Raw genomic sequence first — 16,663 nt, forward strand, 5'->3', positions numbered from 1 at the left:
CACGGGGAAAAGGGACGAAACTGCAAATTTGCCCACCCCAAATACCACCAGCTAAACAAGGTAGATAACCACTTACAACAAAATAAGCGGGAGCGCAGAAAAGGGAAACCAGAAAGCTTAAATCTACGTACACAAAATCCACCGAATACCAACAGGACTCACAAAGAGAGAAGTCCGTATATTCCTTCTGCTCCCAAAAAAGGCTATATGCAGAGGCTGTACGAACTGCAGTAGCTGAGCAGCAAGCTTTTTTAAGCGTGGCCCAGAAAATGGTACAACAGTTAACGTGGATGCAGAGGGTACAGAGTCAACGCCACACGAACCATTGTCCAAGACCACCACAGATGATGGATCAGGGATGGCCACCGCTAACACCAGGAACCCCTGCACAGATATCACACCCATATTCCTACTGAATATCCGGGGCCTATTACGAACAGGCGGCAAAGACAAGTTCCTATACCTGAAAGACCTAGCAACATGCAATCAAGCAATATGTATGGTGCTTACCGAAACGCATCTAACACCTAATATAGCAGATGCGGAGATAAATATACCAGAGTATGCCGTACTCCGAACAGACAGAAGGGATAGAAGTCATGGAGGAGTTGCAATGTACATCCGAGAAGATGTCACACCCCTACTACTACTATCACACTCAAACTCTGTATGTGATACTTTAATAGTACACATAAAACAAATTGATGTAGTTGTATGCTCAACATACCGTCCACCAAATACCGCAAAGCAGGAAGGTAAATTTGAGGACAGCCTCAGACGCATAGAAGAGGTCCTGACAAATCTGGACCAACACATCAATATACTTTTCCTAGGCGACTTTAACCTCCCAAATGTTAAATGGCCTGAAGGTCACATCCTCTCTGGGATGTCACTGCATGAACAAAGCCAGGCAAAATCATTGCTAGAACTATCCAACATGCTGTTCATGGAACAAGTGATACTCCAACCAACCAGGGGAAGCAATATTTTGGATCTCTGCTTCACAAACAATGTGAGCCTAATCCATAATGTGAAAATAACGCCCACATCTCTCTCAGATCATAACATTATAGAATTAACTATGTATGGTCCTAGACAACCCACTGACACCCACCCGACCAGGAGGACTCAAGCAATATCCAACCTGAATTTCCACGGGGCGGACTGGAAGTCAATTCGCAGAGAGATTCGAAATTAAAACTGGCATGACAGCCTTTCTATACAAGACAATGACCTCAAACTAAGTCATTTTATGTCAACCATATAAGACATATGCACCAAATACGTGCCATATAGAAAGACCAGCAAACATGCCAATAGAATTCCTAGAGACAGGAAAATCCTTATGAGACACAGAACAAAGGTCTCAAACCAGTTAAATAGAGAACTGGAGGATAGGAAAAGGGCTAAATTAAAACTAACACTGTTAGAAATAGAAAACAAAATTAAACTCTCCCATGAAAAGGAGAGAGCAGAGAAGGAAAAGAGAGCAGTAGAAAGCACAAAAACAAACCCCAAGGCTTTCTATAGATTTGCAAAGGAGACTGCTACGGTGCAGTATAAGATAGGACCCCTGTTCCTGCCTAATGGCTCACTGACTGCAGATCCCACATGGATTAGTGAAGTGCTCAGTACACAATTCAAAAGTGTCTTCACCTCTCCTCTGAGTCACATGCAGATAAAGAACCCAGCTGATTTCTTTGACAATAGCACTCAGCAGAAGGGGACTGCATCCATTACCTACATCGACATTGAAGAGGAAGATGTGATAGCTGCCATAAATGAAATGAGCTCAAATTCGGCAACTGTCCCCGATGGTTTCCCAGCTGTCCTCTTAAAGTCGTGTAAACAAGAATTAGCAGGACCACTCCGGATACTCTTCCAGAGTTTCCTTGCAAATGGTAAACTTCCCAAAAAGCTGAAGGAAGGCACCATATGTCCTATCCATAAAGGTGGAAGCAGAGCAGAGGCTGGAAACTACAGGCCCATCTCTCTGACTTCACATATTAGCAAAGTCATGGAACGAATTGTCAGAAGGAGATTGATTGCGTTCCTAGAAGAAAATGACTTGCTGAATGAGACCCAGCATGGTTTCCGTCCAGGTAGAAGCTGCCTCACGCAGCTCTTGCAGCATTATGACTGGGTCCTGAAGCAGCTACTTGACCATTCAAATGTTGATGTGATATATCTCGACTTTGCAAAAGCCTTTGACAATGTTGATCATGGCTTGATATGTCACAAGCTGCGAAACCTTGGCATAGCTGGTAAATTAGGAGAGTGGCTGCATGACTTCCTGAATGGTAGAAGTCAGACAGTTGCAGCCAATGGAGAACTATCTAGGGAAACACAAATATTGAGCGGTGTTCCACAGGGAACTGTTCTGGGGCCAGTACTGTTCATAGTGGCCCTTCTGGACATGCCCACGGTCACTCGGAGAGCCACTGTCACTAGCTATGCTGATGACACAAAGATATCTTAGGCAATAAAGAATCCTGATGATATTGTAAGCCTGCAGAATGACCTAAATGCAATATATGAGTGGGCAGAGCAAAATAATATGCAGTTCAATGCAAAAAAATTTCAAGTACTGCGCTACAAGACCACAAGTACCTCCCAACTGGCATACACAGGGCCTGGAGGTACTGCAATCCCAGAACCACAAACAGTAAGAGATCTGGGCATCAACATGTGTAGTGATGCATCATTTCACATGCACATTGTCAAGTTGACAGCAAAGTGCAGACAACTGACAGGGTGGATACTGAGGACTTTCCGTACAAGGGATCAAAAAGTCATGTTGATTCTATGGAAGACATTTGTTCTGAGCCGCCTAGACTATTGCTCTCAGTTGTGGTCACCACACAGTGTTAAGCGGACAGCAGAACTCGAGGCAATTCAGCGGCACTATACAAAAAAGATCGCCACAGTCCAACAGATGAACTACAGGGAGCGACTGAAGGCACTAGGTCTCTACTCCCTGGAGCGCAGGCGGGAGAGATATGTAATAATATACATATGGAAAATACTGGAAGGACTGGTGCCAAACTTTGGTATCAAGTACTACAGGAATGCCCGCGCGGGTCGCCACTGCATGGTGCCAAAGGTACCGTCCACTGCATCTCACATAAGAACGAGATGCTGCAGCAGCCTCGGTTTCAGAGGACCTCAGCTCTTCAATGCCCTGCCAAAACATTTGAGAGACATGCAAGACATGGATGCGGAGGTCTTCAAGACAAAACTTGACGCTTTCCTCTCCACGATACCAGACGAACCAATGGCTCGTAATGAGACGCAGTTTAGGGCAGCTGTGTCAAATTCTCTTATACACCAGATGTGCCATCAAAACTCTTGATTGGACCATGTCAGGTGGGGGAGAAGAGCCATGCAAGGAACGTGAAAATCACGGTGGTGCACCAGCATGACCGCAGCCACTTGGCTGAAACACATAAATAAATAAATAAATAAAATATATATGTATATATATGTATATATATGTATATATATGCATATATATATTTGTGTATATATATATATATACATATATATATGTATATATAGCTATGTATATATATATATATGTATATATGTATGTGTATATATATGTATATATAAATACATATGTATATATATATATGTATATAAATATATATGTATATATATGTACATATATGCGTATTTATATGTACATATATGTGTATTTATATGTACATATATGTGTATATACATGTGTATATATATATGTGTGTATATATATGTATATATATGTGTATATATATGTATATATATATATGTGTGTGTATGTGTATATATATAAGTGTATATATATATATGTATATATATGTGTATATATGTTTATATATATATCTGTGTGTATATATGCTTATATATATATGTGCATATATATGTATATATATATGTATATATATATGTGTATATATATATATGTATATATATATATGTATATATATATATGTATATATATGTATATATATGCATATATATGTATATGTATATATTTATATACATATATACTTCCGGTTTCGTTGAGGAGAGACTCTCTTTTTCGTTCTCCTGAAACAACCAAGAGGGATTGCCTAAATCGACGGAAAATTCTGCTAAAATTGACAAAAACATAGTACTTGTTATTTCATAACGGTCTACTGTAATATATCGTTTTGAAAAGCGTAATATATTACACTAAAATCAGTGACACCAGTTAGAGTGATCGTCGAAAAAAAACTCGTCGTGATAAATTGTACTTCCATTTGCGGCCGCGTGTAAGAAGAAAATGGTATTGTTTTTAAAAGTAACTTCGCCCAAGAACAAGGATTGGAATTTTTCCTCTTGCGAATAAGTATTCCTCTCATTTGTTTATTTTCATTTATCTTTGATAATACTGGATGGAAATTTGAGTTAAGACGTATTGTTTGTTTACTTTCTGAGAATTTACTGTGAAACATAATCTGTACTTTTCTTGCAGCGACCTCTTCGTTTTCATTCCATTTGAAAAATAGAAATCATGACGAAACCCTTTTCTTTTCACTATCGTTTCTTCTTTTCACTTTGTCTCATTAGAATTATTTAGAATTATAAATCCTAATTAGAATTAGAATTTCTGTTTCGTTTTCATACACGTCTTCGTTACCTTCTCCCACTCTCTCTTTCATACCTACCTCTTCCTCTTCCTTCCCTCACATATATTCCTCCCTTTCCGCTCTTCTCTCCCTCCCTTTATCTCTCTTTGCACCTACCTCTTTCCCTCTTTCTTCCATATCTTATACTTTTTCTCATCTCTCTCCCTCCCTTTCATATCTTCCTGTTTTCTCACTTGTTTCCCTTCCTTTATCTCTCTCGACATCTACCTCTCTTCCTGTAACCTCACCCTCTCCCTCATATACTTCTCTTTTTCCCCTCTTCTCACCCTGTTTTTCCCTTTTCCTCACATCCTTCATCCTTTCCTGTCTCTCCCTCACTCTGTCTCCCTTTCTCTTCTCCTCCTCTCCCTCACTCTGTCTGTCTCCCCCTCCTCTACCTCCCTCTGTCTCTCTAACACCCCACAGCCACTCTCTCTTTCCTTCATATCACCCTCTCTTTTTTCCTATTCCTCCCTCTATGTTTCTTCTTTTCTACCTCCTTCTATCTCTCACTTCCTCTCTATCCTCTACTCCCCCTCTGGGCTTAAGAAACGAAGATGGCACCAAAGTGGGAGAAGAAAGAATTGAATCTTCTGTTGCGTGCATGGATGGTTGCTAGCGGCCATCCGCCAAACAACATCATCACTGCTGCACTGAAAGACAATGGCTTTTGTAGAACAATTGATCAGATAGAGCAGAAGAAAAATGAATTCATCCGATCCTGTATGCTTATCAGACCACACATTGACACCCTGGATGTCATAATGGAAAATTATTGGAGCAAGGCTTATAAAGATACAGAAAAGGAAGCAAAACCCAGAAGTATCTTTGATCCAGTGGTTCGTCAAAAGAATGGATCACCCACCCCTGTGAACGACCAGGCAGAAAAGGATAGGGGACCCAAGGAAGCAGCAACTAGAAGCCCCTCTGTGCCATGGGTCCTACAAAGGAACGGAGCCCTCACCTCATTGGACAACTAGAGGAAAAAATTCCCACCACAAGAAAAGGAAGGACAGAACACGAACGCAAACATAAAGAAGGAAAGGGAGAAAGGCAAAGGGCAAAAATAAAACAACCAAAACCGAAACCCCAACCCACCAAACAAAAAACAGAAAACCCCATGGAGGATCCAATACAATCCAAAACCCTAGAGAAGAGAAGAAATTTGGAAGGCACTCATGGACCTGCAGATTGATTTAACCTGCAAGGCAAATGTTGGCATGGGGAAGACGGAAAAATTGTCGGTTTGCTCACCCGAGACCCCTCCAAAACTACAGGGGCCTTAAGGAGAAAAACTTCCCTGAGAAAAGGCAACAATCGTCTCCAAAGAAAAAATATAGAAAAGAAGTGCGCTCTTGAGAAGTTATGCGCAAGATTCTTTGTTGTGCATGGCGCAGAAGATTGTGCAGCAGTTAACCTGACTACACCAAGCGCAAACAAGGCTTCATGCTCTCAGGAATGACTCATTGCAAACAAGCACGTGGAGTCCCTGCTCAACCTCACTAATGCCTTATTCATGGAGAAGTTATACTCAGATAAACTAGGGAGAATAACATTTTGGATCCCTGCTTCACGAACAATATGGACATCGTTCATGATGTGAAAGTGACGCCGACATTAGTCTCGGATCACAACGTAATAGAGCTGTCTATGCTGGGCTGAAAGTAACCAGAGACATACAGCCTAAAGAAAGCACCCGAAATCTCTCCAATCTGAACTACCATAAAGCAGACTGGAAATCGATCCAAAAAGAGATCCTCAGACAGGACTGGCCGAAATGTCTCTCCACACTAGACACTGGCATGAAACTAGAATATTTCATGTCTGTTGTGCAAGCCATATGCCAGAAATATGTCCCAGAGCACAAGGCCAAAACAAATAGGTACAAGATTCTAAGGGAGAAGAAGATCCTCATGAGACGACAAACGAAGGTTGCAAATCGACTCAACCAACATCCCAAAAGTAGCGAAAGGTCCCGCCTAAAAACAATACTGATGGAGATTGAAAAGAGCCTCCAACAATCCTATGTGAGGGAGAGAGCAGACAAAGCCTGGGTTATAAAATACATTAAGTCAAACCCAAAGGCCTCTTTTCATTACGCGAAAGAAACAGCTTCAATGCGCTGCAACACAGGGTCCCTTCCTTCACAGATAGTCCAACCAGGATATAGTGAGATACTGAATGACCAGTTCAAAACTGTCTTTATCACTCCGTTGGAACACAGACAAGTGAACGAAACAGTGTTTTTTTTTTTGCCGCCTCACCCATAACCAGCGGGGCACTTACGATGGAATACATCGACATTAGCGAAGAAGATATACTACTAGCCATAGATGAGGTGGACGCAAACTCAACTGCTGGTCCTAATGATTTCTCAGCCATCCTCTTCAAGCCGTGTAAGCGTGCCCTGTCAAAACTCCTCCAAATTCGCTTCCCGAGCTTTCTTGCAAATGGCAGACTGCCAAGCAAGCTGAAGAAGGAAATAATGTGCCCAATTCATAAAGGGGGAAGCACAGCAGATGCCAAAAACTATAGGCTTATCTCTCTGACTTCACACATCAGAAAAGTCATGGAACGGATAGTCAGAGGGAAACCAATCGCATTCCTTGAAAAAAATAACTTGTTGTGTGATACTCAACATGGCTTTTGACCAGGTAAGAGCTGCCTGACTCAGCTCTTACAACATTATGACTGGGCGTTGAGGCAGTTACTCAACAACTCAAATGTGGACGTAATATACCTTGATTTTGCAAAAGCTTTTGATAAAGTGGATCATGGTATGATATAGCACAAACTGCGTGATCTCGGCATAGCTGGAAAACTTGGAGAGTGGCTACATGACTTTCTGAAAGATAAACCCCAGCGATGTTGCACATCTGCAGCAGGAGTTGGACTCAATTTACAGATGGGCTGAAGATAATAATATGCAGTTTAATACTAAAAAATTCCAAACCTTGCGCTACCAGAGTTCAAAACTGAATATGAAACTTACAGGGTGCAATCGTCCACTGAGAAATTCAATCCCAGAGCCTAAATCAGTCAGGGACCTCGGTATCGACATGAGTGATGGTACCTCTTTCGAAATGTTCATTGCCAGGATGGCGAAAAAGTGCAGAGGACTGGCTGGACGGATCCTAAGAACATTGAGAACCAGAGATAAGGAAACGATGATGGTCTTATGGAGGACATTCGTTCTCAGCCGCCTGGAATACTGCTCTAGCTATGGTCACCCAACGGTATAAAATTAACAGCGGACCTTGAGGCAATCCGGTGAAGCTTCGCAAAGAAAATCGTCTCATTGCAACAGCTCAGCTACTGGGAAAGGCTGAAACAGTTATGTCTTTACTCCCTCGAGCGAAGGCAGGAGAGGTATGCAGTAATATACATCAGGTAGATGGAAGATCCTGGAAGGAATTGTGCCAAATTTTGGCATCGATCGCTACACCAATGTCACAAAGGGTCGACACTACAAAGATCCCAGTAATGCCATCGTGCTTCAAGAGCAGTTACTGCAATAGCCTGTGTTTCAGGGACCTACATCTTTTTAATGTTCTCGCAAAGAGCCTAAGGAACCTGCACAAAGTAGATGCAGGCGTTTTTAAATCAAGGCTAGACCTCTTACTGTCGAGAGTCCCAGATGAATCTACCACACGGCAAGAGGTACAAATGAGGGTAGCTACATCAAACTCCATTCTTCAACAAGTGCCACATATTAGAGGAGGCTCTCAGTAATAACACTGTAGCAAAACGGCGGTGCATCAGCATGGCCACAGCTCTGAGCTGAAACTACAAAACAAATATGTGTGTGTGTGTGTGTGTGTGTGTGTGTGTGTGTGTGTGTGTGTGTGTGTGTGTGTGTGTGTGTGTGTGTGTGTATAAATAGTGATAATAATATTAGGGATAAAAATCCAAATTTACAAGTTAAAACTCAATTAAATTCAATTTATCAAAAATTAAAATTAAATTAAGTTTCACAGTATAAAATATAAAAATAGTTCATGAACACATCCATGAAAATCCACAGTCACATATAGAAAAATTAATAAATGCACGATAAATAAGTATAATATAATACAAAGTAAAAATCATAAAACATGTGTATATATATATATATATATATATATATGTATATATCTATGTATATATATATATATATATATATATATATATATATATATATATATATGCATATATATAAGTATATATGTATATGTATGTATGTATATGTATATATGTATGTATATATATGTATATATGAATACATATATGTATATATATATATGTATATATATATATGTATGCATATATATGTATATATAGGTATATTTATACTCTTTTACTCTTTTACTTGTTTCAGTCAGTTGACTGTGGCCATGCTGGAGCACGACCTTTAGTCGAACAAATCGACCCCAGGACTTATTCTTTGGAAGTCTAGTGCATATTCTATCGGTCTCTTTTGCCGAACCGCTAAGTTACGGGGACGTAAGCACACCAGCATCGGTTGTCAAGCGATGTTGGGGGGACAAACACAGACACACAAACATATACACACACATACATATATATATATATATATATATATATATATATACAATATATACGGCGGGCTTCTTTCAGTTTCCGTCTACCAAATCCACTCACAAGGCTTTGGTCGGCCCGAGTCTATAGCAGAAGACACTTTCCCAAGGTGCCACGCAATGGGACTGAACCCAGAACCATGTGGTTGGTAAGCAAGCTACTTACCACACAGCCACTCCCGCGCCTATATATATATATATATATATATATATATATATATATATATATATATATATATATATATATATATATATATATATATATATATATATATATATATATATATATATATATATATATATATATATATATATATATATATATATATATATATATATATATATATATATATATATATATATATATATATATATATATATATATATATATATATATATATATATATATATATATATATATATATATATATATATATATATATATATATATATATATATATATATATATATATATATATATATATATATATATATATATACATTATTTACATTTGACGGATATTTGTCCTCATCTTACTTGTTGTTAACACAACGTTTAGGCTAACCTTCATCAGGTGTCTTGAGGAAATTTCGAACTTGGGTTCTCGTTCCTAAGATATTTTTCGATGTTATTAGTATTATTTTTATTATGATTATTTTTATTATTAATATTGTTATTATTATTATTATTATTATTATTATTATTATTATTATTATTATTCAGTAGTTTTATTTTTATAACGTGCTTTCACTTCACTACCGAGCGCAGCTCTGTGCGCCTTGGGTATGTGCTGTGGTTTGCTGTGGTGCTCTTATGTTTACTGTATTGAAAGTGTTTTGCGTAGAATGTGTGCAGTACCCAGTAGTGCAATTTTCTGTATGTTATATATATTTGTAAGTCCTGGTGTTTTTGTTATGTATTTGTCTGAATATTTTTTTATTATACCTAAGGCACCTACTATGATAGGAATTGTTTCTGTTTTTAGATTCCACATTCGAGTTATCTCTATTTCCAGGTCTTTGTATTTTGAAAGTTTTTCCATTTCTTTTAGAGAAACGTTGTCATCTGCTGGTATTGAAACATCAATTAGAAGGCATTTTTTTCCTTCATGATCTTTGACAACTATATCTGGTCTATTTGCCTTAATTTCTCTATCTGTGTGTATTGGCATATCCCAGAGTATGGTTGCTTTCTCGTTTTCTGTGACCTTTTCTGGCGTGTGTTTATACCATCTTTTTTCTGTTGCTATTATTATTATTATTATTATTATAAGAACAATAATAATAATAGTAATAATAACATCGAAAAAAACTAAGCTAAGAGCATTAGATTCCTTGGAAGAAAGCAGCGAATGTATACAAAAACAAGGACGGAAAAAAACGAACAATGTTTCACAAATACAGTAGGAATAATAACGGGACGTAACAACAGATGTCTTTCGACTTAGGACGAATAAAATTCAGCTGCTGTGTATGGAAATAAGGCCTTACAGCTGGGATACAAGATTTCACAGGCACAGGGAGAAATAACGATGTTGCACGCACAACAGCCGCTCAAAAAAGAAAGGTCAGGCTTGACCGAACACTGGTCACGTGGGAAGAGAAGAGATAGAGGCAGAGGGACAAAAGAATTAGGGAGGGGCGAGAAAAAATGACAGGGACACAGTGAAGTGAAAAGTGGAGGGAAAGAAGAGAAGGCAAGAAAATGTGAGAGAGGGGGAACGAAAGAACGAACAGTGGAATGAACGAATAAGGGTGAAGGGGCTGATACACAAAAATAGAGTCATACAAGATTTAGAAAAAATGTGTACTTACATATAAGAGACAAAGTGTACGTACGCCGCTATATATATATATATATATATATATATATATATATATATATATATAATACAGAATGGGACAAGAACACAAAATATCCAGACAGTTAGGTGATACAAGAAAGGGACAAAACATCCAGATAGACGATACAAAGAAAACACGGACAGGTCATTCGGAGTTTTCTTTCTTCAGTCGAGATGCAGATTATCCTTGTAATTTCGGCTGCTTATTTTCGATATTGCTCCTATCTAGCCAGCCCCAAGGAAAAGCTAAGCTAAGAGCATTAGATTCCTTGGAAGAAAGCAGCGAATGTATACAAAAACAAGGATGGAAATATATATATATATTTATATATATATATATATATATATATATATATATATATATATATATATATACATATATATATATATATATATATATATATATATATATATATATATATATATATATATATATATATATATATATATATATATCACTATATATATATACCACTATATATATATACATACCACTATACATATACATATATATACAACTATATATATGTATGTATGTATGTATGTATGTTTGCATGTATGTATGTATGTATACCATTATATAATCGTAGATGACCATAACTAATTAATTTCTCTTTAATTGCAGATGAATTTCATTTTCTTTTTAAATGTGGTGAGAATACTGTTCACTAAACTTAATGCTGCTAATTCCCCTGAAGCTCAGAAATTTAGGTAAAGGTACGTAGAAGATATTTATATTCTTTAAAACCTATTGGTTCTATTATATATCGTATGTAATTATATCATACATATATTCACGGCTGTTTAAGCAATCATACATGGACCAATGCACACATACACTGATACATAATAACAATATATATATATATATATATATATATATATAAAAGCATGTAGTCTCCCATATATATATATATTTGAGAGACGTGCGTGTGTATGTTTACGTATCGTTAAACATAAAAACATTGACAAAACAAAAAATACAACGGGTAACTAAAATGAAATATTTATTGTTCGTTATGTTTCAAAATCTAATTGATGTTTCACCTGTTGATCGTTTTCAAAATGCACTGAATGTCATTTAATCTATATTAATGGTCAGGGTAAATTGAAAAATTTGAAGACATAATCATGAGCAATCAACAAATTTAACAGAGATAAAAATTCCGTTACATATTGTGTGTGTGTGTGTGTGTGTGTGTGTGTGTGTGTGTGTGTGTGTGTGTGTGTGTGTGTGTGTGTGTGTGTGTGTGTGTGTGTGTGTACTAGAAATATTACATTTCTAAATCTCTCAGAGAGATTTATACAGTCCCCTCTTTGAAAACATAAGGACATAGAAAATGTGTCATGGCCAACTGGAAACGATGTTTCCTGGGGCTAAATAGCAGTAGCATTTTTCCCTTTCCTGGGACTGCCACATTAATTTGGCAACAAACCATCACTTCATATATATATATATATATATATATATATATATATTCAAGGCTTGAATATGGTACTTATGCGAAGGCACCCGAATATCGCATCCCAAAAGGATAGGTGATTAAAATCAAACAATAAGCAACACGGATTTCAAAAGTGATTGCAGTACGCACGTTTCATGCTACTTCAATTTATTTAAGTAATGCGAGCATTACCTTAAATGCAATATGAAGAGCAATCTTCAGCTGCACGAAAATGCAGAAAAAAGACATATTATAAATGTGGCAACATATCAAATCCAAGTGGGAGAGAGCATACATAAAAATCCAAATGTGAGGAAGAATATATAAGTCCATCTTGACATAGCGGAGTCTATCAGGCTAGTAATTGATTCTAGCCTGATAGACTCCGCTATGTCAAGATGGACTTATATATTCTTGGATTTGATATGATGCCACATTTATAATATGTCTTTTTTCTGCATTTTCGTGCAGCTGAAGATTGCTCTTCATATTGCATTTAAGGTAATGCTCGCATTACTTAAATAAATTGAAGTAGCATGAAACGTGCGTACTACAATCACTTTTGAAATCCGTGTTGCTTATTGTTTGATATATATATATATATATATATATATATATATATATATATATATATATATATATATATATATATAAGCATGACTGTGTGAAGAATTTTGCTTCCAAACTATGTGGTATCGAGGTTCAGTCTCAATGTGCAGCACCTTGGTCAAGTGTTTTCAACTAAAAGCCTCAATGACTTGACAAGCAATTTGGTAGACGGAAACTGGGTGTGAGTTGGTCCCAAATGTGTGTATGTGCGTGTATTTGTCTCTGTACTTGTGTTTGTTTCTCACTGTTTGCAACCGACCTTGGTATGTTTATTCCTATATCTTAGAAGTTCTACAAAAGGGACGGATAGAAAAGCCTCAATGACTTGACAAGCAATTTGGTAGACGGAAACTGGGTGTGAGTTGGTCCCAAATGTGTGTATGTGCGTGTATTTGTCTCTGTACTTGTGTTTGTTTCTCACTGTTTGCAACCGACCTTGGTATGTTTATTCCTATATCTTAGAAGTTCTACAAAAGGGACGGATAGAATTAATGACAAATTTAAATTAAGTACTGGAGTCGATTTAACGCGATGCCCCAACATGGCTGGAGTCTATGAATAAACAAGTAAATGAATAAAATAGTGTATGGTATATGAGAACAGTGCGTGTGTGTGTGTGTATGTGTGTGTGTGTGTGTGTGTGTGTGTTTGTGTGTGTGTGTGCCTTGAACAAAAGTTGTTTATAATTTGTCTTCATTATTCTCTTTCTTTTTTTCTTTTCAGATCTACAAAACATTGCCTGCCGGCAGATTAATTAACAACATATTTATTGGATAATGGTTCTAGTTTGATATATCCATTGTTTTTTTATATGATGTTACACCTCATTAATTCTGGGTCGTGACAACGTTTTCTTCTTGTTTGTATGGTTTTCTTTCTTTTCTTCCGTTTTCGTATTTCATACTTTTGTTCAAACATTCGATTTTTGCCATAAATTAAGTATGTCTTTGATAGTCCAATTTAACGCTATATTTCAATTTTTCTTTCTTTTCCTGTCTCTTTCTTTCTTCCCCGTCTCTCTCTCTCTCTCTCTCTCTCTCTCTCTTCTCTCTCTCTCGCTTAATATTTCATACACACAATAGTGTATGACATTTTACTAATATTTTCTTCTGTATAGTGGATCAAAAGACGTTAGATGTCCAAACCGAAGAACAACTCAGTGACAGTGATTGGTGTTAGATTGTCACGTATTTTCTACCAAGAGGCCGATGTATTATCGATTCGTCCCGTTCAGTTAGTTTTTGCTGACTATGATTTTCTCGTATAACAAGCATCGGTATCATAGATGCTTGCCAATTTTGAAATCTGTGATTAATCATTGCTGAAACATATTTCATCGTTTAACCCTTTTGTAACATACATCGGTTGAAATACACTTACTTTTGAAATCAACTAATATTGATTTCAAATTTTGGTACAAGGTCAACAATTTCGGGGGAGGGTACGCCGGTTACATCGACCTCAATACTCAACTGGTACTTATTTTATCGACTCCGAAAGGATGAAAGATAAAGCTAGCCTTGGCGGAATTTGAACTCAGAACAAGAAGACGGGCGAAATGACTATAAACATTTTGCTTGCGTGCTAACAATTCTGCCAGCTCACAGCCTTATTGTTTAAATCAATATTCTTTCTATTCTAAGCACAAGACCTAAAATTCTAGGGAAGGTATACTTGATAATTATTTTATCGACTCCGAAAGGATAAAAGGCAAAGTCGAGCTCGGTGGAATTTGAATTCACACCGTGAAAGAGCCATAAAAAATGCCGCAATGCTAATGATACTGAAGAATTTTTTTAAATATATCTCATTATTAAACTGGTGTTGGAAATATAAATTAACATAAAATGCTGTTGGAAGGTTACAGTTTAGACCAACAACAAAAGAGGGGATTTTTATCATAGAACTAGAGGCGTTTAAGGCGGGTCGGTATCAAAAGGGTTAAGTTAGAAACTAACTAATTCATAATTTCATATTGACAGAGCTTTCAATATTCTCGTGCACGATGAAATCTGTAGCGTTAATTAATTAACTAAACACTGAAGAATTAAAATCAGACAGAGACGAATGTAACAGCAAGTTTTGATATTAAATTATAAAACCCAGTAATTTCAAGAGTATGTTACAGGAATGAAATTTACATTAAAGAACAGTTTGGTTAGTTATTAAATCACGAGAAAGGACTCTCCAGGCAAGTGGTGTTCAAAACCGACATCGAATACCCTCCTCTTACAAGATTAACTGATATCTATCATAAACATAAATACGTATGCGTATTTGTGCGTATGCGTGTGTGTGTGTTTTGCACGTGTATACATGTTGAAGGAGCCCAGTATGTATGAAAGGTTAAGAAGTTTACTTCGCAGCTGTGAGGCCCTAGGTTCGATCCTACTGCTTGAAATCTTGGGCAAAAATCCTTTTCTATAGCCTCAGATTGACACATACCTTGCGAATGAATCGGGTAGAAACTGTACAAAAGCCTTTCAGCCGAATTGAGCTGTAATTCAGAAGATGCAACCATGTCATACACTGCGTCACACTGATAGTCTCTGAAACTTTCGTCAATGATACGCGTATATGATGAATGTTCAGTCACTTAAACGTAAATTCAATAGTTAATTCAAAGATCTAACAACTGAAACCTTATCGTCCAACAGCGAAGATCCACTCTGTGTGTGTGTGTGTGTGTGTGTGTGTGTGTGTGTGTGTGTGTGTGTGTGTGTGTGTGTGTGTGTGTGTGTGTGTGTGTGTGTGTGTGTCTGTGTCTGTGTGCGTGCGTGCGTGCGTGTGTGTGTGTGTGTGTGTGTGTGTGTGTGTGTGTGTTATTTTCTTTAGTTAGTCGTCAAACAGAACCAAGCCCACTAATTTTACAAGTCCTCGAGACTGACACAATCGTTATAGTTGACATTAAAAATGAACATCTGGGTGGGTCGAGATCAAAATAGGTAACTTTGATAGGAAAGGAATTCCATAAGATTACTGTTCTGAAACAAGAACAGCAAGAAAATTTTTCTAGTACGGAATCTAGTAGGAGAAAAACACTAATGAGAGACAAATGAGTCGAATCAATCGGTTGGGCCCGAGTGATAGTATATGGAATATATTGGTTCAAATAGTGATAGTTGTAGTAGCTGTGAAAATAACAGTAGAAGAGGCTGAGAGGAGAAACAGCATGGTATGAATCTTAATCAGTATTTGTACCACGGTGATGAAACTTTGGCAATCAGTTAAATAATCTTGAATATAGTGTGGACATTTTTGTACGTGTAATGCCGTCTCAGAGATGTGAACAGGACTTCAAAGTCTGTCTAAATTGAGCTTCGTACAAAGTCAGCAGATGATCAGAGCTGAACAGTACTCTGATTCTGAAAAGAAAGCTTAGACTTTCAGTTGCAGTTTACATCGCGTTATTATACTTTAGAGATTCTGAGACGTAAAGTTTATAGTACATTGGAGAGATTTAGATACATATTGTATGTGTATAAAGAGTGAGGATCAAAACTGTTTCCATCAAGTGTAATGTCTGTATCTTGATGAAGGCTTTTAAAGAAGGG

General features: G+C 37.2%; 1 protein-coding gene across 15 annotated transcripts in view; it reads left to right on the top strand.

The window, feature by feature from the left end:
* Positions 1–16,663, top strand: part of LOC106868068 (parathyroid hormone 2 receptor) — a 729,233-nt gene that overhangs the window by 663,844 nt on the left and 48,726 nt on the right. For all 15 annotated transcript variants that reach the window (XM_089359396.1, XM_089359371.1, XM_089359332.1 and 12 more), the window contains one exon: positions 11,681–11,766. In XM_089359396.1, coding sequence (XP_089215522.1) covers positions 11,681–11,766 — 86 coding nt within the window. The remainder of the gene's footprint in view (positions 1–11,680; positions 11,767–16,663) is intronic.

Source organism: Octopus bimaculoides, chromosome 1 (genome assembly GCF_046866305.1).
Source record: "Octopus bimaculoides isolate indiv1 chromosome 1, ASM4686630v1, whole genome shotgun sequence".
NCBI classification, from domain to species: Eukaryota; Metazoa; Mollusca; class Cephalopoda; order Octopoda; family Octopodidae; genus Octopus; species Octopus bimaculoides.